Raw genomic sequence first — 25,735 nt, 5'->3', positions numbered from 1 at the left:
AATTTTGAAATTTCATAGCATACTTTTTTTTTTAGCAACATCAAGTTTTAAATTATGGTTTACAGTTAATCCTAGCGGATCTTAATTACAATTCCCCGCAAAATATCGTATTCAATTGCAAATTTGCTACATTTTACGATAATTTCCCGCAATTTGTAGCATTTTTACCGTAACACAGTGAATTACTTCACATAACGGTAAAATCCCGTAATTTTGCAGTAAATCTGCACATTTACGGTAAAGTATCGCAACGTTATTGCAAAATTGCGGTAAAATACTGCACTGTCACCGAAAAGTACCGTACTTTTACTGTAAAATACCGCAGGATTGCCAAAAATTTACGGAGAATCCAAATTACGGATATTACCGTAATTTGGATCCGCCAAGAAAATTTTAAAGTATGTTAATTTTTTGAAAAATATTTATCAATTAAAAAAATTATTTTTAATTTTATATTGATAATTATTTTGTCTAATGATTAATGAAATTTGTTATCAATTTTAATATGTTATTAATCTCAATTTACATTATATTAATCTGCTTAAATATTCTGTGTAAGATAAATACGTTAATAATTTTTTATATATTTTTTTTTCTAACGAAGCTATTTTACAATTCTTTTCTTTAAATTTGATTACTAATTTACATTATAATTATATCATTAATTATTTAATTCCAGTATTAAAATTTTTCGTTTGTTTTATAATAATTATTATAAACAGAACACAATTTTGTGGATTTTTATACAATCGTCATGCGGGTATCGAAAGTTAAAAGCTTTCGAAATTTTTCGTTATGAAAATTCAAGAATACTTGACATAGACAATCAATTAGAGATTCTTTTATAAATTGAACATTTTTTTTTTTATTTCATTTTATACTAAACTCATCAATTTTTCACAATTAACCGCAGTTTTTATATAGATGAGTATATTTATTCAGATATTGAAACAAACATAATTTAAAAATTATTATAGCGATAGTAAAATTTATAATGACTATAAATGATAAATTACTGTGACCATTGTAAATTTTACTGTGGCCATGGTACTTTTTGAAACATGTTTATTTCAGTGTCCGTTAGATGGCTAAGATAGTTTATTGTTGCTATGACACCATAGCATTTCAAACAAGAATAATATCTTCGTGTACAGAAACAAGTGGTAGCACCTTGACAATATATTTTATCATTCAATCAATTACTGTTCGTTTATTAAATATTGATTGTAGATTTTATCAACACCATGTTAATATAGTTTTTTAAAAATAAAATCACATTGAAACACTTGTCATCAATTGATACACCATCCAGATGTATTTATGTCGTTCAACGTAACGAATAAAATATCATTTAAAACTATTGTTGAGAAACCGGAAATGTCTATGTTTCTCTGTCTTCTGTTTGATTGATATCTTTTCGTTACGCTGGTGCTTCCTGTCAAACATGGTGTTGTGCATACCTGCACCATGTTTGACTATTATTGTTATCTTCGTAGTAAAGTAATTCTCAGTCATCAAAATCGTGGCGTAGCTTTATATAAAGGCAGGAACCAAGAATAATACCAAAGACTTCAAGAACGGAGAGACCGAGACCGACGGCTCCTAAAATAATCAGGTGTTCTTTTGTCGTCTCCAGAAATTTGTATATACATCCCTGCAATTATTTAGAATAATAAATTATAATGATAGTTATTGATATTATAGTAAGATGATTGTTTTAGAGAATATATATATTATGAGAAAAAAGTCTGATTTTGGTCTAGAGGCGACCAAACCCAGACTTAAAATTTTTGAAAACAAGTTTGAAAATAGTCCAAATAAGGAATAGTACAGGTAAAACTTGATTAAATTTCACATGTTAATTAAATACAAATAAAGTTTGGAAAATCCAAAAGATACCTCATAACGCTTATTTAATTTGGAATTTAAAATAACTTTTATTCCTAAATCATAAAGTAAAACAAAACAAAACAAAACAAAATTTGTTGCTACTCTCACGCTATTGTTTATAATAACATTTGACCTCAAAAAAATAGAAAAAAATTTTTAAAATGTTGTGCAAAAAAAAACGCCGCCTGGATGCAGCACCGGTAAAAGGTCCATAATAGAATATATCTATGCATATTAGGTTTGCAAAAATATCCGTCAGAGGTAGCACCAGTGGAGAAAAACATATACGGAATTTTGTATACATCAGTCATCACTTTTAACTAAATATAAAAAAACGATAGAAACTATAATAGTGAATATTGAAAGGGTTCATCTTGAGAAAATTCTGTACAAAATAAATAAAAACCGCTCACGATACGATAATTTTTTCGGCAATTATTACGACTACATACAAAAAAAGTTCATACATACAGGCATCCAGACGTCCAAGTAAAATTTTTTTAAACTGTTTTTTTCTTCAAATTAGTAAAACAAATGTTTTTGAAAAAACATAAAATAAGTTTTCTCAAGTCTTTTCTCGATATACGTTTACTCATATTATCCTACCGATGAAATATGAACGTAATAGAGTCATTTTAAGGCCAGAAAATTGCTCGACTTTGACGTGTTGAGAGTAGAGCACTACCTTAAACAAACACTTCGCGTTATGAGGCGTGCAAAAAAGTAAATTTGAATAGAAATAACTTAAAATTTTTATTTGATTTAAAACAGATAAAATTTTTCGACCGAGGACAACTACCCTAAATTTTTTTTTATGTCTCATAACATTTTTACAATTAAAAAAGTTTAACTTCTTCAGAAGAATTTATTATGGTAATTTACCGTGTACTGAATATTAGATGGATGATCTCGTCTTCCACAAAGTAATGTAGGTGTTTTGCAACAACTGTCAGGTACTAAACTTCCATCACGTTGTACTTGTTCATCTTTGTACCACTCACTCGCTAACCAATCTTCAAATCTCCTAGCTCCACAGCATCTAAACTATAATAATATTATTATTATATTAATATTTCGTATCTCAAGCACAAAGTGTAAAGTGTACTCATCTACCGCTTAAAAAATTTTTTAAATATTTTATTAATTATAAACAATATGTTAAGATTATGTATAAATCGTAAATAAAAATAATTATTTGAGCAATAGAAGCCGGCAATAATTGAAATTTATCGGTTAAATTATTAAAAATAAAATTTGGCAACATCTGGCGATTTAATAAAGAAAATCGTGTGTGCAATTCTTGAACATAATCAATAATAAATGAAAGTATTTGATTTCTAAGAGATAAAAGTATTGATCGTAGTTGACTCAACCAAAATATTAAAAAGTCGATGTTGTGTTTAACAACAGAAGTGTAATTGTTATTTTGTTGGATTGTTTGCTGAATACTTATAAACTTTTATTAAAAAATTTATTGCAGTAAGAGAAAAAAAAAACTAAAAAATGATAAAGAATTTTATCTTAGAAATATTTCGTCTAATTTTTTGAAGTATTGAAAAAAAAACTTTTTGAAATACTTAAAAGAAAATATATTTATTATAATAATAAGCTTAAGTTATCATATTAATTAATTTTACACAATTTCATCTAACTTTATAAAATTTTATAAAAATATTTTTTCACGGAAATCAATACAATCAAGCGATTTATACACTTACTTCAATCTGCATTTTGTCAATTGCTGCGGTTTCCCGGGAACTCACAGAGTAATATTCTAGGAAAGTGCGGTTCAGAGTATCCTTTAGCTCCGGGCCAACTTGTTCTTCGTGCAATCTAGCCAATACTCCAACCCCTGCTTCTAATCCTAAGACAGCCATCACCACGAAAATATACTATAAAAAAAAAAATTATTTGGATAAGAATTTTTAAATCTCACCATAGTTTTCGCTATTTATAATTAATTAAAAGTTTTGAAATTTAAAAATAATTCATAATTTATTAAATAAAAAAATTTATCTCTTTATTTTTAATTAACAATTTCAAATTTTCAGACATCTTGTGCGGATGTACATTAATCGTCATGCTAAATAATGTTACAAACCACGCAGTCTCCGGTCAACAATACCTTGTTGTTCACAAATTAATTTTTTGAACATATTTTTATGTAACTCATGCCCGAAGAATATGCTACTAACTGGCTAAAGTCAGCCTCATAAAATTTTATATTAAAATACAATCTTTTCTGATTAGTCAAAAGTATGATTTAATATATATTAAATCACTACTCTTTATATTAAATTATGAAATTTTAGTGAAATGGACAGAGTACTTCTCTACTCAATGATTCAATCCGCTAACGAATCTATTACTTCCCTCTTTTATGACGTCACTTTGAAATCTCTAGACTGCACATGTGCGTTTAATTAATCAACACACGCATATGTAGATCAATGCAACGTAAGCTGAATTTGACGAGTTTACATATCTCTATTAATTGATACGACATCCCTATCTAAAAGTTCCCATAGAATTCACTCAAATGGGTCAAAAACCGCATAGAAGCCAATACAAGTCTACTGTATTCTATGCAGCTTTTGACCCATCTGAGTGGATTCTATGGGAACTTTTGAATAGGAATAACACCAAAGTTGTGTTTTTTTATTGAGTTAAGTTCTGTTAACTGAGTAGTATTAAACAAATTATCCAATGTCATAAAGTATAAATCTTTTTTAATTATAATAAAGTAAATTATTTTTACAATTTCGACTGCATGACGCTAACTTTAGACATTTAACGGCGTTTTTCTTCGTGCATTCATTACATAAATTGTTGTATACATCTAGTGACGTCGAGTATTATACTCTCGTATGTTGGCAACACTCGCTTTGCACGTGTTACCAAACCCACACTCAAATATAATACCAATACAACAAGATTTATAACATACTATAAAATAACTGGTTTAATGAAAAATTCATCAGATAAGCAAAAAAAAAAAGACAATTATCTATTTTAAAACTATTTCGTTCATAAAATATATAGTGGGGCTGGATAGAGAGCTGGTTATCGGATTCTTAACTTTGCTCATAATTATTTTATTTTTCATCATTTCTATTGTAAATATTGATATAAAATTTATTGAAATATACAGTTGTATTTTTAACTAAGTTTTAATAATTATTTATTTTTAAGTACTAAAAATATTTGATAAAGTTTAGTTAAGTAGTTCTACTACGTCTTTTACAAGGGCTCTTGAATTACCTGACAAGCATGAGTGAGAAGCAAATATCTGGTACTGAGCTCTAATGGACACAGGGTCATAGCGGTCATCGATATCTGTCTGAGTAGCTCTTGTTATGTTAGGTATACATGTCAATAGTAATTGTCAAAGCATCGCTTCAACTATTAAACGAATTCAATTTTTTAAGGCAAATTATTACTATATTATGCGCGAAGAAAACGGCCTGAAGAATAATTAAAAAAATAAGATACTTAAACGAATTTTTATGTTTTAAGATCCTAGAAAGCTATTCTGACTATTTTCAAGATAATGTCCGAGTGTATGTATGTGTGTATGTACGTAAGTAAATATTCTATAACTTTTGAACAGATAAATTGATTTGGATCTTTGACACAGCATTTGAACCGACTTATCAAGTCCTAGATTCAGAGAAATTGAGCTTGATCGATAAAGTTCGTTTTGAGTTATTCCAAAAATAAAATTTTTGAAAAAAACATCTTTTTTTAGGATAACTTTTATTATCCTTTAAGACTGATTTTGAAATCTAAACTCCAAAGGTCTAAAATATCGAATGTTACCTTAACCAACAGAATCGGATCATTTGTTCGAAAGATCCTTCATGAAAAAATTTCAAAAGTATTTTTTTCAAATGTAATCAAAATTGTTGAACTGATTGATTTTTTTTTTTTAGCATTAGAGGCTAAAAAACTGCGTTAAATACTGTATTGAACATCCCAGGTCGAAAAATTTAATTTTACTACTCTAATTAGATTGTATTTGGACTAATTGGTCCGTATTTGAACTGGTCGGCCTGTCTCTAAATTTTCATTTTCATAAAAATTTGAAGCTGTTTCTGATCTAAATACGATCAAAAACAGACTCAAGATGATAGACAGAAAAAGTCTAATTTTGGTCTGAATAAAAGCAAAATAAGGCTAAATATTATGGTTTTGATCTAGAGGCGACCAAAACCAGACTAAAAATTATTGAAAACAAGTCTGAGCATAGTCTAAATGAGGAATAGTACGTGCAAAACTCGATCAAATTCCATATGCTAATTAAATATAAATTAAAATGAAATTGAATCAAAATAACTTAAAATTTTCACATATGATTTGAAACATTAAATTTTACGACCCGGGATCAAACTCGGTTGATTAGTTCAAAAGATATTGGTGACGAAAAATTCAAAAAATAACAATTACTCTAATGGTTTCAATTATTTTAGATTTTTTTAATTTCCGCAGATTAAGGCAAGACAACTTTTTTCGATCTCGCAGAATTTGGAAATGTATTCACCATACTGTTTTCGAGCCCAAGAATCCCGTGAACAGCGGGAAGTTTTTGGGGCTGGTCGCAGGGTCAACCATTTCTCAGATTTTTTAAATATTTAGACATGTAAGGGTTCATCAATTTACTCTGATGCCCTCATAAATAAGCCTCTAAAAAGATAGGCATCCAAATTCAATGGGCCTATGCTTGACTACTTAATTTTCAATATAAATTAATAAAACAACTTTTAAATTATTATACAATTAATCTCTGCGCTGATTTACGGCGACGAACACTAAAATTATTAATTAACTAAGCTTCCCATTAATTATACTGTTGCTATTATTTATTGCCTTGAAGCGATGTAAATATGATTTTACAATGGACTGCCTTGATAGGGAGTAAATATACCTTATTTGTATCTATTGACCTGAAGTTTAATTTCAATAATGTTTGTAAGTACTAAATTACATTATAGTAATATAAAAACTTGAATTACAAAAGTGTTAAGAAGATAAACGTAAGATATAACGACTTGTTTTATTGTAACAAGAACTAAATTGCTGAATGAAAGAGATAAATGGACCGTAATTGATTAAAGTGTTGAAGAAATTTAAGCCAAACAAGTTGTGATTGTGTATTTTATACAAGTAAAAGCTGTTGTTGTATACATTATTTGATACTTTAAACGTCAATTTACAAGATTAATGCAGTAAATTTAATTTAAGATTTTTTTTCTTGTGACTGTTGTATCTTGTACAATTGACTCATTGATTTTATTATCAATGGAATTAAAACATTGTGCATAGTATTTTTAAATTCAAATTGAGTATTATACGTATAGAATATATAATTATATTCACGAATGTTTGATGTGATAATAGACACCACTTTTTTTTTCGTAATAATCATGAAAGCTTGAATATTTTGTGAATTTTACCTAGTCAGCAAAAATGCATTTACATGGTTTTTTAACATGAAAAAAAAAGTTTGAGTTTTTTTTAAATTAAGTGTTTATTTTTAAAGAGTATTCATTAAAATATTGAGAGTTTTATTTAAGAAATTAAAAAAAAAATTTTTTTAATTAAATGATGTACACAGTAAGAAAAATTGTGTTCAAATCAACATATTCTGTGTGTTATAAACGGTCTACATAATATATGCGTTATTTTTTAATACAGACTTTTGTTTTTGAATGTCAATACTAAACTTGTGTTAAAATGTCAACCGAAAATTCGGGTAGTACAGAAATTAATTCAAGAATTTTTAAATGTCAGCAACGATAACAAAAAAAAAGTTAACTTTTACAATTTTTGTTTTACGATAGATATTCATTGAACATAATTTATATATTATTTTGGGATTATCAGAAGTAATAATAATTTTTATTTAACGTTGAACTAATTTTTTATAGTAAACAATATTTTTATTAGTGTCAAGACTTAAAAAAAATCACTTAATATTTCATACCAGTTGAAAATAGTAAAACAATTAATTTATTTGAAAAAACGAAAACGCGCACTTTTATTTGGCGAAAAAATAATTTTTGCATTACATTTATGCATTAAATAATCAGAAATTAAAACTTTTTTTTTGTTAGTATGATAAACATTCCAGCTTTTAGTAAATGGTAAATTTAATATATTAATAATTAAAATTATTAAATGAAATTGACATTTATAAAATGTCGGATTCATTTTTTTTTTTCTAATAACTTCCGTGAATTTCGACTGAGTTTTCAACATAAATTTTGTGTTAATTTTAAAGTAACACTTAATAAATGTTGATAATTTCGATTTTTGTACTAAGTAACGATTTAAAAGTGTTAAATAGCAGATAGATTTTAAATTTTCGTGTAACACAATGAAATGTGTTGATTTAGCCCAAAATTATCAACACAGATACTAAATATTTTTTACTGTATAATTGCAATTGTTTACTTCAAATTCAATACATTTTTTTGTGAGTACACACTATTCAATTAAATATTTTAGGAGCATTATGTTTATGTAAGAATTTATTTACTTTATATAAGAAAACAAACATTAGGAAAAAAATGCACACTGTTTTTTTACATACAAAAAAAAAACCATTAGTAAATTATTCTAGTATTGATGATAATTAAAAAAAAAAATTCTTAAACTACGAAATGGATTTTTTTAAATATTCAAAAAAATTTAAACAATAAAAAATAAAATTGAAAATCAGCAACCGAACGTATGGAATAATTTAATACTGACAGAGAAATAAAATGCTCATAAAATCTGTGTGAACGAGGTAAAATTTATATCACGCGTTTCAGTGATTCAGATTTATTGACTGGCAACGGACATGGCTATTCGTATTGTTCAACATTCCAATGTATGCATTCGACTTGTCGTGTACTGAAGGTAGACACACACGCGGCAAACTGTCAATTACCACGTTACGCTAAATTTCGAATTCATGGCAATATATTGCACCACTATGGTCTAATTTATTATCAAACGTTCAATAAACTATCCAGCTATATATCGATCACTTTGATCTTCATTCATTTCACAATCTATACTATCTTCAATCTCGCATACTCAACTCTTAAATTTTTTTGAATATTCAAATTTATTTTATCATAGAAATAATTAATTATTTACCAGAGCATAAAATATAATTTACTTTGTATGTTCATTAATTAATGTTCAGGTTTAATTAGGTACTTCAATTTTAACTGCATTCAATAAATTATTGTCGTGAAAATAGATATTATATTATTCATAATATTACAGACATTTTAATTGAGAATTCAGAGTCATTATACAAATGTTATGTATATGAATGTCAAAGATAAATTATTGCTCCGCCTATACTAAGGTGCGTCTGGTTACAGAGCAGGTACAAAAATTAAATGATTAATTTAAAATAAGTTATAGTTTTAAATAGGAACGTTTATAATCAATCGATTTTTAAATTAAATTTAATAAACAAAAAAGAGAAAAAAAATATGATCAATACTCGGAGTCGTAAAATTTAATAAAACAAAAAACAAAACTAAATGTTTTAAAATTTCATCAGTTTTAATATACGATATACAAATGAGGAGCATTTTTTTTTTTCAAAATACAATCAAATAAAATTGTATCACAATAAAAAAAAATTTAAGAAAATATTATTTTGGTTTCAAGTCTTCTATATCCAGCTACACGACAATTATTATGTATTTTTTTTTTTTTTTTTCGTGAGACTATAACTCGAAATAACATAAATTAACACTTGAGATGAATTGATTCAGCGAATCTTGCACAGAAAATTTTGTCATGATTAAAAATAGTTTATATTTTTGTACTTTGCATTTTTTTTCTCAATAACCAGATAGCAGTCTCAATTTCAATGGAACCTATACAGATACTAAAAGAATTTTTCTGAAAATGATTCACTGTTTTCCTGTATTTTTACTGAAAATTTGATATTTGTCGTTTCGTCCGTAAATTATAAAAATGTTTCAATAATACAATAACTAGAGATTTGAAGAAAAAAAAAAAACAGTACATTGTGTGACGAGGGATGAAACAAGACGATTTCGGACCAGGGTGAAGTTGGCTGACATCTCTCCCAGTCCAAAATCAGGTTTCATCCTGTGACACACACTATTTTTCGTCATAACCTGCATTAGAACTTCAAGTTTCGGTGTTGACAGCCAGTCAGAAACAAGTTAGTTTAAAACCAATGGTGTGATCAACTATTAGCGTAAGCGTATATTTATGGTTAAGCAGAAAGAATAAATACTGTTTATTATTTACACTCATTTTTATAAAACTTAATCACAATTTCATAGCTGACATTTATATAAACAAAATCAGATCTGAAATTGAGAGTGAAAATAGCTTTCACCAGGCAGAAACATTATTTGTTTCTTTACAAGGGACGAAACAAAATTGTTTTTGCCCGCTAATTAAAGACGTTTACAATTTACGCATCCGCTAATATTTGTCTGCGGCATTGGGCTGAAATTAGCTTGTTTCGACTGGCTGTACAGACTCTGAAGCTCGATGCTGGTGTCATAAAAAAAATTATTTACTGAAAATTATAACGTGGTCGTCATGTTTTAGGTAGCTTCTTTGTTCTATTCTTTGTTCTATGTTCTCTTATTCTATTTTTTTTTCAGCTTTTATATTCGTCAATACGGACGGAAATATTTTTTACTAAAGTTATAAAATAAAATTCAATAATAAAAATTTATATAAGTTTAAAAAGTCAAAATCGGTGCCTAGAGACTAATAAATAGTAATACCGTAAGCAGTTGATAACTAAAATCTACTTCAAGTGTAGATGGAAGTACGAACTACAAATGAATACTTAAAAGCCATATAAATATTTTACTCCAACACTAGGATAGTTCTAACATAATCCGTCTACTATTATATATGTATATTATATATATATATAATATATATCTGCTGTGGTTAATCAATATTTATACTAAAATACTGTTCAGCCCTTCACAATGCAGAGCTTTCATATTATTATAGAGAAAATAGCCTCTTAAATTTTACATTTAATTCATAACGTTAAGAGAATCTCGGTAAATCTTTTCAGGATCTCTCAAAATATAGAGATCTAATTGTGAAGATTAACTTTACAGCATTATATATTATTTTGAGAGATTTAAGCTTTAATATATACGAGCAGTTGAAAGATAAAGTAAAATTTACTATTTAATCTTAATGTGGAGGAGCTTTATACCTCTTACAATCAGCTTATGTATACAATGAAAATAGAATTGAAAAAATATTTTTCTGCAATTTTAAAAATGTGTAAATTTAAAATAAATTATTTAAATTTTAATTCACTCAGTTTGAAGTAGGAAAAAATTTATTTAAAGAGAGAAATTAGTTTTTTTTGTCGAAACATTTATGAATCAGGTTATGGAAAAATAAAAAAAAAATGTTCGATTCAATAAGAACAAAATAGAATTTTACGATTTTATTTTATGGAGTCTTGAGAGAGTTACTTTTATTAGATAAAAAAATATAAAGGAATTTTACGATAGATATGTCGACTCGAAGGATCGTAAAAATGTCCAATTATATGGTTATAACCAGTCCAGCTAGATCATTTTTGTGTCACAATCCGTACTATTTTAAATCATTTCGATATAATATTTTACATCGTACACAGTATGAAATTTTTTTTTTTTTAATCAACACAAATTATAGGTTGGAAACAGTCCACACACGCAATTCGTGTTTATCTTTAAAACAGAACATTGATGTCAAATTGACATTTAAAAAAATATTGAGTTTACTTTAAATTGTTCACTAAATATTTGTAGCGGTCAAGAGTTTTTAAAATCAATTTTTATTTTTGACTGAATTTCTTCTCAGGATGTACATAGGAAAAAATTTCTGGAATTGAGTGTTTAAATAATGAAGTCAAAAGATTTTTTCAAAACATCTACTCTGAAACTTCAACTTTCAAAGATTGTTTAGTCAGTCGAGACAAGTTAATTTTATGCTAATGCCGCGGGAAACTGTGACGTATGCTTAAATTGCGAATTCAATGCGAATCAATGAAATAGTAGGATAAAGGCAAAATTTAGATTTTAGCCTGCTAAAGTTATTCATATTTATTTTAACCTTGTCGGAATGCGAACTGTTTGTTAAAAATTTTAGACTTCAATTATGTTTTAATGGTGAAAATAACTGACGGCTTTTGTTTATGGGTAAATTAAATTTATCTTGATTGTAATTCGTTATTTAAACATACGCTAACAGCTTTCCACACTATTAAGCTAAAATTAACTTATTCCGACTGATCTCAAGCATTGAATCTTAAAGTTCCGAGCAGACGTTATAAAATATAATAATGGATATGGGATGAAAAATGAATGCAAGCATGGTTCATGTCAGCCCTCCCCTTTGGCTAAGGCATAAAATTTCACTATGACCTGCATTCATATTGCTTCATCCCTTGTCACTTACTTTCCTAGTCAGTGTTTTTTTTTTTGTATTTTCAGAAGTTGATAAAAGGTTTGTTGGCTGCGTTCAAGTTTATTAAGTCCAACTAAATTATGAACAGAACTTGAACTACAAAACGACGTACGCTGTATACTCGCTGCTAAAAGTTTTCATAAGAAACAATTGCAGAGTATAGTAAAATATACTCAGTACCCTCAGCATTGTTTAGAAATTAGTAAGTTTGAACGCAGCCAATGTGTTCCGTTTTCAAACTTAGCATAGTGTTCACTTTTTGAAAAAAATTTTTTACTTAATTGCATAAGCACAAATTACGATCGTAAGTAATAACTTACTAAGTCGTAAACATAAAAAAAATCCATGTAAGAATCAGCTTAGATTCTTATCTGAATTTCCACAAGGTGTTTTTGGATGGATTCTCATATGGTTTTGTATAGGGATTCAGCATAAATTCCATATAGTCTTACGTGGTTTTTTATGGGAATCCACACTATTCCAAACCCATATGCAAATCTAGTATGGATTCCTTTGTAGATTTTCACAGTGTAATGTATATAAATTCATGCTTTCCTATACACGGAATAAAATAGGCGCTGCAACAGGACGCATTCCTGTGAGAGCACCAGGACAAAATCCTGTTGTAGCAACAGGATTTTCATGTTACAGCAACAGGACACATCCTGTGAGAGCAACGGGATAAAATCCTGTTGCAGCAACAGGATTTTCATGTTACAGCAACATAATTTTTCGTGAAATCAATAAAATAAGGAACAAGTTTCATATACCAATTTTTTTTGTCAGTATAGTAAAATTTCAAAGTTTGAAAGAAATTAAGTTCGGGAAAAAATTCCACTTTTAAAATTAAAATTTTATTTCAAAATTTGAATTTTTTTCATAATTTTAATTTTTTCTAAACTGAATTTTTTAAAAAATTTTTAAATTTTACTATACTGACAAAAAAAAATTGGTACGTGAAACTTGTTCCTTATTTGATCTATTTCACAGGAAAAATCCCGTTGCTGCAACAGGATTTTGTTCTGTTGCACCCACAGGGTGTGTCCTGTTGCTGTAACATGACAATCCTGTTGCTGCAACAGGATTTTATCCCGTTGCTCTCACAGGATTTGAGACCTGTTGCTGAAACATGAAAATCCTGGTTGCAGTGCCTAATTTTTTTTTTCCGAGTATGAATTTCCATACAATCCGACATAGACTTTTTTGGTAGGAAAGTAATATTTAATGATTTTTTTTAAGGGATTGCTATTGAAAAATCACTATACTTCTGATGTATTTATAGTTCGTTGAGCCGGATAATATTTTTTGCAGAATGTTTTTCCGTAAAAAAAAAAAAAAAAAAAAAAAAGAATAATGCAATATCTTATATCAATATTTAAGTATCAAGACAAAGACCTCCCAAAAGATTTTTTTTTTATATTTCTTGAGAAAGTATATATTTGTTTTCATTTTCTGTACTAAGAGAAATGAGAAAAGAATGTAATGCGTCCATAAAATGCGGAATCTTTATCGATGTGAAAATTAAAAAAAAAAAAAAGTAGCAATGATAAAATGTAATTTGTTATAAAAATATTTAATTGTTCTTTATATCCATTAGGAGTTGTTTATATAATACTAATTGTAGATGTTAGTAGACTTTTAAATCAAATACAATATCACAAGTACACTAGTTACAGCTTGACGACAAGTTTCAACATAAGTGAGTTAACGTTAATAAGATTAACGGTGTGGTCTAATTAAGATAATAAGAATCGTGTTAATAAGTAATTACGTTCGTCGTAGATAGCGATGTTTGTACATTAGAAACGTTATTTAGAGAAAATTAAGATAGAACATGTGGTCACTAGAGAAAATCTTCATTTAAAAATAAATAGAAAATAAAATTGCCCACGTTAATTGAAATGATACTAATTAATCAATTTACTTTTCTTCCTTATTTTTAATTCTGCTAATTATTTTCATTAATTCTACATTTAAATTAATAGTTAAATTTAAAAATTTCTATATTCTTGAGAAAAAGTTTTTTATAAAAGATAATTTTTAATTAAATTTCATACATTATAAACTTTAAACTATTAGTAAACTTAATATGCATATTGAAACACTGAAAGTATTTATGAGATCTTAACTCAATTAAATGTCTGGTAACTGCATTTGCATAAAGTTTTGGTCTTTTAGTGATGAGGATCAACGAGAAGTGCGGGATATGACCTTTGAAAAGTAAAATTAAAATAATTTAAGTATCATTTTAAACTTAATTACTATAAGTAGAAAATGTGTAGAATACATAAGTGCTTTAACTAAATAGGTTTCAGGATGTTAGATGGGCAAAGTGCCTGTTATGGCTATTATTTATACAGCCGAGCATATGTTACGCACGTATATATATGCATGTATAGGCATAAACGATAAGAAAAAAAGTCGAGTAAGTTAAATGTATAGGAACGACGAACTAAACGCTAGATATATACGTATTATGATTTAATATAACTCAACCAACTAAATCTAGGTCATTGCTTCGAGAAGATAACTTTGTTTTTGTGATCGTTTAACGCTTTCCACATTTATCGATTACACTATCATTTTGTCAAGGACCATTTACTTTAGTGCTACTCACACTCAATATATGTATATAGAACTTTGTGTATACCGAATGCATTCTATAGTGTTTTTTTTTTTTTTTTTTTTTTATATCTGGATTTATTAATTTCAATAATATTTATTCTCAGATACTTATACTGCTGAGGTATTAAAATGAAGCCGAAACTCCCGCAAATTAATAATAAAACTTTTTCAATTACATGGGAAAAAAGTTGAGCAAAAAGTACTTAGTAATCGATAATATCTTATTAAAATATCTGGTATTAAATCATAATCTATATATATATCATATTTATTTAAACTGTGATAATTTTTTAAATTAATACAATAACTTTAAAATCTTTTTATTTAACTTTTTAGTATAATAAATTCTATGCACGGAGATAAATTTATGGTAACAATTGCAATATATTATGGGGATGGTTCCATTATATATGGTAACCGGTTTATTTGAAATATCGAGTATAGAAATGGCACCCATACAAATTATGATAACCATTTCTATACAATATCAGAATAGTTCCTGTATAATTATGGTAATAATTCTTATGTCATTGAGACAATTTTTCTCATACTACTGTTGTAATCGTTACCATACATAACGGTAATGATTCCTATAATGAATGGGAATCATTGCCATGATATTGTGATAAAAGTTACATGATATTATGGTAACGATTATCATAACATTTATAAGTTCTTCATATGATGAGAATCGTTACCTTAATAACATAGGAACTATTACCATAATTTCATAGGAACTATTTCCACATCGTATAAGGAATGATAATTATATACACGGAGTAATTATTCTTGTTCAAAGTGCTACAGTGTCACAGTAATGCTGGACCATGTTGGCCACCGGACGGAAATTGAAACAAACACCCAGAGGTGTAAAATATAACTTGATTCAGGCTCGCTCTACCTTATGTTCTTTTGAAGTTATCAATTTGTCAACGATTTTCCGATAAAATCTCGACTTTTCCGACTTCAATTAAATTTTTTTCAACTTTTAGAGCTTTTTTCATCTTAGTTCGAACTTATTTGTCTTCATTTCGAGCACGACAATTATTTACCTTAAACTTTTGAATTGCTAAACCAAATCGAAAAAAAGTGTTTTATTTGTCTTACTTGAGACTTGCTTAACAAAGTCAAAAGCAAGCAGTATATTTTGGTGTAAAATGTGTTTTTCGCGTTTCACTTTAGTTTTTACTTTTTCGCCTTATAATTGAAGTCGAATAAGTTTAAACCAAGTCAATTTCGATTTGATTTACAATTTTTCGTCTTAAATCGTGACTAAGTAAGCCAGTTAAGTCTAAACCAAGGCGAAAACTCTATGTTTTTTATGTCTTCGTAAAAAAAAGTCGAGTTTGTCTTGTGAAAGACGGCTCTAAATTTCGACTTGCCAAACCAAGTTTAAATTAAGTTTTATTGTTAATCCGGGCACATGCAAAAATTACTATAATCATAGTAAAATTTATAATGGTTACAGTAATTTGTGATATATTCGTTGTCAATTTTATTATGGCCATGGTAATTTTCTCCTGGGTTTATTTTAATTTCCGTAAGGTGGCTGACATGGTCTAGCATTATTATGACACCATAGCATTTCAAACAAAAATAATTTCTCTGTGTAGTTCCAAAAAAATGGTTACGATACAGTATGGGAATTATTCCTATTTTATATTGTAATTATTGTCATAAATTTTCCTCCAGGTAATGTCTTAAATTTTGCATTAATCAAATTTTAAAATGATAGTGTAATCTTTACCTATATTACTTCGCATTACTTAGATATCTGTTCACTATCAAAGAGTACGTCGAACTTACAAGTTTTACGTATCTCTTTTCTCATGAAGAGCTTCATCAATTTCTATCAAATTCTCGTCAAGTACTTGAAGTGAAAAGTCGTTTAAATCCTTGGTAAATGTTTAACTCATTGAGCAAATGCTGTACTTAAAACATTAGTTTTCTTTGATTTAAGAATAAAAAACAATTGGAATAAACCCACATGTCTTTATAAATTATTAATACACTTTTATTTTTTGTGTGATAAATATCAATCTTTTATAATAAGCCGATAGCAGAAAGATTTTAACAAATTATACAGATAATTTTTCTTCATCTATTCTCTTTGACATAAAGCTCTTATCTTACTCTGACTTCGCTGATATATGCTGTCACAAGCTTCTTATTTGTTAAGCTTTTGAATAGTGTATTCCAATTTATATCGACGTTTTTTTATTCAGTTGGGTCCTTAACATTTATTTTATTTATTTAGGAATTATATGGCATGCAATTGACAAAAAACATTTTTTTCAAAAGACTTTTTAAAAATGATATTGTAGAGAAAAACAATTTGCTACGAAATGTAAATTTTATTTGTCATACATATTTATAGATGATCAATTATTGCACAACTCAATTGCGAAGCAATGAGATGTGTTCTGCCAACGCTTACTCAGTCCAAGCTGATTCACTCACGTAAAAATCATATTTACGCTTATTCAAATATGTTTATAACTACAACACAATTTGTATCATTTGAAAAATCATTCATTAATAAATAAAATGAGCACAATTTCAAGTGACGTTTTTTAAAAGTAATGATCGAAAAAAAAAAAAAAAAAATGTAAAAAAAACTGATGTCCGTCAGTATATACGATATTGGTAAGCACAGTAACTTAAAAAAAAAGGCCATTCGGCATCCGAAATGGAAGTAGATTTCTTACGATAATTGTTCCACTTTCAATAAGTATATATAATTCAATAATCACCCATCAAAAATTTTCAAAGATATTAACAATAGCATTATCACCATAATACATAAGTCAATGATGTGACTTTGAACCCTTATTAAAAGTCGAACAATTATCGTAAAACAAAAAGTAAAAAAAGGAAAATATAGCTTTTTCTGTCGGCTATCAAGTTCTTTTTACATAATAAGGATAGATATACCTGTTAAAAAGTTATGGACGAAAAAAAACCAAAAAAGTAGGATTTTTCGTTTTTTTTTTTGAATTTCAAATGTCCACCATTTCTAAACTATTTGACCAATTTTGCTCATTTTCGAACTTAACCAAGCTAATCGTTCATAGAATAAGTGTGCCAAGTTTCATTAAGATCTGTTAAAAATTGTGGCCGCTATCGTCGCAATATGGCGCGTTATATTACATATATATACAGGGTGATTCAGAATTACCTTCACAGCGGGAAAATTTGAATAGAGGAGACGATTCTAAGCATAAAGTTCCTTAGCCATTTTTCAAAATTCTCAATAGTTTTTGAATTATTTAAAATCTAAATTGACCAATCAAAGACATGCTTTAAGATTTGAAAAAAATTAAAAAGAATAATAAATAAGTTTGGCAACGCCGCAACAGTAAACTTCAAGTTATACACTATTTATTTAATTTAAAAAGTTCGATTTGTCACAGAAGAGAAACAAAACACACAATTACAACATAGAATATATTCGTATATTTTGTTTTATCTTTTCTCTTTTTATAGAAAGAATTATTAATGCAAAATAATGCTTTTATAAAAAATAAAACTTTTGGAAATTCGACAAAACAAAAATTACAGATTTTCAATAATATGATGAGCAACCCAGATTAAAAAAAGAAATTTGAAAACTAATTGAATTATGTTTTACCCGAATAAAAGCAATTTCAAATAGACAAATATATAGATATACACATTATTTTAAAATCTTTTATTCTGCTTGCTCTGTCTCGCTCAAGACTTTGCTAAGCGCTGATTGTACGTCATACTATACATATTTGTAAAAATCTCGCGGATTGTCTTGTTAAACATCTTCCAAGTGATCTTTCTCGGCGATTAGCTATCTGACTATCTCGCTAATGGTCTTGCTGGTGATCTTTCTTCAAATTTTGCTGGTGATCTTGCTGACCATCTGGCTGATGGTCTTGCTGGTGATCTTGCTGACGGTCTTGCTGATGGTCTCGCTGGTGATCTTGCTGGTGGTCTTGCTGGTGGTCTTGCTGGTGGTCTTGCTGGTGGTCTTGCTGGTGGTCTTGCTGGTGGTCTTGCTGGTGGTCTTGCTGGTGGTCTTGCTGGTGGTCTTGCTGATGGTCTTACTGGTGATCTAGCTGACGGTCTTGCTGATGGTCTCGCTGGTGATCTTGCTGGTGGTCTTGCTGGTGGTCTTGCTGGTGGTCTTGCTGATGGTCTTGCTGTTGACCTTTCTTGTGGTCTTGCTGTTGACCTTTCTTGTGGTCTTGCTGGTGGTCAGCAAGACCACCAGCAGGACCACACGAAAGATCAACAGCAAGACCACCAAAAAGATCACCGGCGAGACCACTAGCAAGACCACCAGCAAGACCACCAGCAAGACCACCAGCAAGACCACCAGCAAGACCACCAGCAAGACCACCAGCAAGACCACCAGCAAGACCACCAGCAAGACCACCAGCAAGACCACCAGCAAGACCACCAGCAAGACCTTCAGCAAGACCACCAGCAAGACCACCAGCAAGACCACCAGCAAGACCTTCAGCAAGACCATCAGCAAGACCACCAGCAAGACCACCAGCAAGACCACCAGCAAGATCACCAGCGAGACCATCAGCAAGACCGTCAGCTAGATCACCAGTAAGACCATCAGCAAGACCACCAGCAAGACCACCAGCAAGACCACCAGCAAGACCACCAGCAAGACCACCAGCAAGACCACCAGCAAGACCACCAGCAAGACCACCAGCAAGATCACCAGCGAGACCATCAGCAAGACCGTCAGCAAGATCACCAGCAAGACCATCAGCCAGATGGTCAGCAAGATCACCAGCAAAATTTGAAGAAAGATCACCAGCAAGACCATTAGCGAGATAGTCAGATAGCTAATCGCCGAGAAAGATCACTTGGAAGATGTTTAACAAGACAATCCGCGAGATTTTTACAAATATGTATAGTATGACGTACAATCAGCGCTTAGCAAAGTCTTGAGCGAGACAGAGCAAGCAGAATAAAAGATTTTAAAATAATGTGTATATCTATATATTTGTCTATTTGAAATTGCTTTTATTCGGGTAAAACATAATTCAATTAGTTTTCAAATTTCTTTTTTTAATCTGGGTTGCTCATCATATTATTGAAAATCTGTAATTTTTGTTTTGTCGAATTTCCAAAAGTTTTATTTTTTATAAAAGCATTATTTTGCATTAATAATTCTTTCTATAAAAAGAGAAAAGATAAAACAAAATATACGAATATATTCTATGTTGTAATTGTGTGTTTTGTTTCTCTTCTGTGACAAATCGAACTTTTTAAATTAAATAAATAGTGTATAACTTGAAGTTTACTGTTGCGGCGTTGCCAAACTTATTTATTATTCTTTTTAATTTTTTTCAAATCTTAAAGCATGTCTTTGATTGGTCAATTTAGATTTTAAATAATTCAAAAACTATTGAGAATTTTGAAAAATGGCTAAGGAACTTTATGCTTAGAATCGTCTCCTCTATTCAAATTTTCCCGCTGTGAAGGTAATTCTGAATCACCCTGTATACATACATATATAAACTTTTGAACCAATGGTATTTTTGGAACCTACTCGATGAATTATGATAGATTATGGCAAAATTCTTTGAAAATTCCACCATGAGGACAAATGCAAAAGATAGATTTCTATGAAATCTACTAAAAATACACAACCAGTTGATCTTCTTTATTAATTATTTTACTTTAATTCTTAAATAAAAGAACCCTTTTGAACATCACTAACACACGAAAATGGAAATAATTTTTATAATTTGAGTCTAAAGGCGACTTAAGGGGTAGTTGGGGGTGGCCTGCAGTTTTCGGCTGACGTGCGAAACATTTCAGAAATCTAGATCCAGTAGATTTTTTAGTTTTCATTTTGTTTTTTTATTTTCGTTCCGCGAAAAACGTACCGATCTTCAGGTACATCAAAAGCCACAAAAAATAATTAGCGGCTTAAGGAGTCCATTGTATCCCGGTCTTCCCTAATTTAATATTATTTTGAGTCAATGATACTCTCATGAATAACACCATAAACTTTTCATTAAACTTTATTGCTCAGACTGAGAGCTTTTTTTTTCTCTATCTTTAAAAGAAAATTTGAGTGTTCCTAAAGTGGAGTTGTAAGAACTGTTCAAGTGATGAAAAAAAATAAAGATAAAAGAAAAACTAAAATGTGCGCGTTTAACCAATTACTTTCTACTGATGTAGACTGAAATTTTCCAGATATTACTCATATAAAATATTATTTCGTCTGTATAGAAGTAAAAAATAAAATTTCCATTTATTTACGGGTCAACAAGTATATATTTTTTATCAGTAGACGTGTATATAAATATAATTCTATTAAAGAAAACAAACGAAGCATTCAGTAGTAAAATGCTTTTCACTTTGTTTCAATGGATTTAAAATAGTAAAAAAATATAAATTAATCGGGCTAATTTTTTTAAACAAACAATGGTTTATTTATTTATTTTACTACTGAAGAACGTAATTTAATCTGAAAGTATGATTTGTTACAAAGCTACTTTGTATTAAGAGTACAAGAATTTGATTTAAATATTTGAGGGTTGTTAATATTGAGTGTTCAATAAATTCCAATAAGTTTTTATATCTTTTATATCTATATATATACTCAAAAGTAATATTCATCAATAGCAATAGTAATAAAAAATGTATAGATAATATATATCTAATAAATGTACTTTTTATAATTTCGTTTTAGAGGAAATAAATAAAATTATATATGACCAAATAGCTGAATGTAAAGTTATCGATAATAATAATCAATAAAATAAAACATTGATTAGGTAATACAATTAACGAACAAGTTATACTAGTGATAGAGGTTGTGCTACTTATAATTTCCAAATGCCATTATGGTAATTTTAAGCAATCAGCCGCTTTAACGGGTTTACCAATTGTATCCAGATGTGAAATAGTTAACGTTTTACGACCGCGCAAAATCTCATACGATTATTTGCCTAGCGTATAAAAATTATTTATATATATAAGTATATGTATAAAGTGAGCGTGTAACAAACATTTAGTTTGGGAATAAAAATTTTTATTTTATCAACACCTTATTCAAGATGGTGCTTATACTAATGTTCGTAAAAATAAAAATAATGAAATTTAAATATATGCGAGTTTAATTAAAGTATATAAATTACTACTTCATGTAAATAAATATTACAAATTTATAAATATTCAATTCAAATGTTTGTATTAAATCAAGTTAATTATTTGGAAAAAAATAATTAAGTGTTTATTAAATTTTTTTTTGTTTCGTTATTAAATTTAAAAAAAATACTTTTATTCCACTTTAAGCTTACTTGTATTTTACCTTAGTGCGAAGACAATTTAATGTTGTTTTTTTTTTACACCTTTCTCAACTTTTTAGAAAGTTTTTTTATTGTTAAAGTGAAAAAACTTTTTCATGCATCACGAAAAGAATTAAAAGATTCTTCTTTATTAAAAACTTTGTATCGATCTAATTAATTAATTAATAATTAATAATATTACTTACTATTAATAAGACGCATCGATTTTCAGATGACACTCCACCGCAACCAAGCCAACTGCCAATTACTGCAAGAGTTCCGGCGACAATAAGAGCATATGCAAGGATTGGATACGTTGATGTTGCCATTAGCGATATGTAGCTGTGCTTAGCAATTACTGTCCATATTCCTATTCCTCCAACTACGAGTCCAGAAAGCTGAAATAGCAATTTATAAATTCAGCTTAGTATTAATTTTAATACATTCACATTAAATTATAATTATTATTTCTTTTCCTTGTATAAAAATTGTCAGAAATTTACTCGGAGAAAATTTTATGGTAAAAGTTACCATCAAATTATAGTACCATTTTTAAACTGAATTATATGATTGATAATATCATTTAAATTATTAAATAAACAATCTGAATGATAGTGTCTACCATCTATATGGTAAAGTTTACAATTATTGATGATAACCAGAAATTATAACTGTTATTATCTTAAATAATTACTACTATTATAAAAAATCGTAATTTTTAATAACCTGATGGTAATAGTTACTATCAGCCTAAATAATGATGACCATATGGTCATCATTATTTAGATATCTAAGCTAAAAAAAAATGATTAATTTCACACACACACACACACACACACATACCTAGGCACGTACACATGCACGCACGGGTGCGCACACTCGCTCGCACACACGCGCGCACACTTACCCGCACACATGCACACCTGCGCACACACACACGTACGCACACATGTGCACACACGCACGCACACATATACACACGCATGCACACGTGCGCACACACATGCGCACATTTACCCCTACACATGCACATACACGCACGCAAACTGAATGGTAAGAGTTACCATCTGCTATTGTAACAACTATAATTTCTAATAATTACAATTAGCATCTTCGATAGTAACCGTTACCATCATCAATTGTAACTGTTATCATTTTCAATAGTAATACTAATCATTATAAGCACTGAAAAATGTTATTACCATTTTAGATAGTTAAGATCACAATTTTTGTATTATAGATACAATAATTAATTTCTCTCCGTGTAACTATTTTTTTTCTTATCATCAACTCGACAAGTAAAAAATAAAATTTCATAGCAATTTATAAATCTTGAGTTAAATAAATTTTATATATGGAATTAAAGAATTTTTTAAGAGACTCAGCTGGAGATTTTTTTTTGAGATAAGTGGAACAGACTCCAAAGTAGGAACTAAAGTTAAAATATTGCGCGTGGGTGTATTATATGCTATGATTTTTAATGTAGGTGAGGTGACATTTGAATTCCAACAAACCTGTTTTTTATTTTTATTTTATTTTTTTTATATTTATTCTTCAAGATATTTCAATCATTAATAATAATATTCCTATCTTAATATTTTATTTTTACACAAATTAAAATATTAATTATCTCCCTGCCTCATTATAAACAAAAAAAAATTACTCTATTATACTAATTTATGAAGGAACTATAAATATTTGACAATCATAAATGGCTAAAAATAAATTAAAACATCTTATAAACGCCTTCTTAAGGTCTTTGTCGTTACATAATTTATTAAAAAGGAGTCTCCTCAAAATACAGCCAATAAACTTTTCCATTATCAATTATTTCGTTGAATTTACTGTTTATTTTTTTTTTAATAAACTTGAACAATCATGAATAAACTAAATGATAAATATAATATAAAGGATCAAGTTGAATAATTAATATTATAAATATCTTTATGAAAATGTGAATTTTTCCTTTTTCATTATATAAAGTTCCTTACAAAGTAAAGGATGAAATGTTTAAATCAAGTCAATGTATCCTTTCTCATTTTCTATTCCTGCTTCTGGTATGGCTCCTCCTAACCACTTGAATAGAGAATTCTAAAGCACGGGTAAGCGCACATACTCTAAGAGTACACGAATACGGTATATATATACATATGTGTGTGTAAACAGTGGTATGGCTGAGAGAGTCGTTATACCTAGTCGTGGACATATGGATAAATTATACTACATATCTACGTGAATATACATAAGTAAACAATGAATATTAGCGTGGCACATATATACATCAGTTTGTGTGCAATGTTGGTATACAATGTTACAAGTATAAACTGTAATCTTGTATATACATGTCAAAAGCAAGTCTACTTGTTTCACTAAAACGCTTGGTAGTACATACACAATTGAGATTAAATTTCAAAGCTTGAGAAAATCGACTGCTGAACGGAGCATTAACTCTCGTCACAGAAGTGGATTAGTATTTATACTTCGTTGACTTAATTAATTCAAACAAGCTATGAGATTTTTGATACTGATTATAAGATTTTCATTATATATATATATGTATATACAAAATTCAAAACTTGATTTATTATAGTTGTCATTGAGCGTGGTGCCGCCTTTTTACATTTAACGGGTTTTCTGTAATTCTGTTGGTACAAAGTTTAAAAAATTACAACACTTGTGTTGAACATTATAAAGACTAATATATTATCTATACATCGATCACATTAATAACAGAACAGTTTTATTAAAATAAATCTGAAAAACGATGACTCTGCGAGCCAGCCCCATAACATCCCACTTCGAACTCGAAAATACTTGAGTATGTTTGTTTTTTTGAGCTCGAAGAGTATATATTTATTTGTATGAGAATACTTTACTAATAATACTCAATTGATAGTTTCATACTGGATATAAAAAGATCGATTCGCATATCTATGTCAAAGCTTTTATTTTATAAATAAAAGTTTTTTAATCACGAATTCCCAAATTTCTGATATATAACTAATAGTTTCTCGCAAATATTGACCGGAATTTTGATGTTGACTAAGTCAATAGTTGAAAATAAACACTTTCTGAGTCTGCAAATAAGTTTTGTGTGTGTTAGTGTGTTATATTTACATCAAAGAATATAAGAATAATAATGATTAATTTGTTATTTTATGCTGATGTAAGATAAAGTAATAACGATAAAGGGGTTAAGTGAAGAGTATCATGATCTTTATTTTAGACTCAAGTTAATTATTAAACGTGGTTAAATTTTGACCTACATATATATCTGTCCATATATTACTGCATATTTACATGTATACATATTCATAACTATACACTATTTATGTTCGCAAAAAAAAAGTTCGTTTTATATAGACATTTAGATTTAAAAAAAAATCCTGGATTCCAATGGTTTTTAACATACATATTATTGAACCACTTTATTACAGTGTAATTTA

The 25,735-nt window shown here is 28.6% G+C and overlaps 1 protein-coding gene across 2 annotated transcripts in view; it reads right to left on the bottom strand.

The window, feature by feature from the left end:
* The window catches only part of LOC130671363 (CD151 antigen-like), a 122,635-nt gene continuing 96,900 nt past the window's right edge, over window positions 1-25,735 (bottom strand). For both annotated transcript variants that reach the window (XM_057475207.1, XM_057475208.1), the window contains 4 exons: window positions 22,496-22,687; window positions 3,609-3,782; window positions 2,773-2,934; window positions 1-1,654 (listed from right to left, as the gene is read on the bottom strand). In XM_057475207.1, the coding sequence (XP_057331190.1) occupies window positions 1,508-1,654; window positions 2,773-2,934; window positions 3,609-3,782; window positions 22,496-22,687 (675 nt within the window). In that variant the 3' untranslated portion in view covers window positions 1-1,507. The remainder of the gene's footprint in view (window positions 1,655-2,772; window positions 2,935-3,608; window positions 3,783-22,495; window positions 22,688-25,735) is intronic.

The sequence above is a fragment of the Microplitis mediator genome, chromosome 7 (assembly GCF_029852145.1).
Source record: "Microplitis mediator isolate UGA2020A chromosome 7, iyMicMedi2.1, whole genome shotgun sequence".
NCBI classification, from domain to species: domain Eukaryota; kingdom Metazoa; phylum Arthropoda; class Insecta; order Hymenoptera; family Braconidae; genus Microplitis; species Microplitis mediator.
The sequence above is the reverse complement of the archived record's forward strand: the minus strand, read 5'-3'. Positions and strand labels throughout refer to the sequence as shown.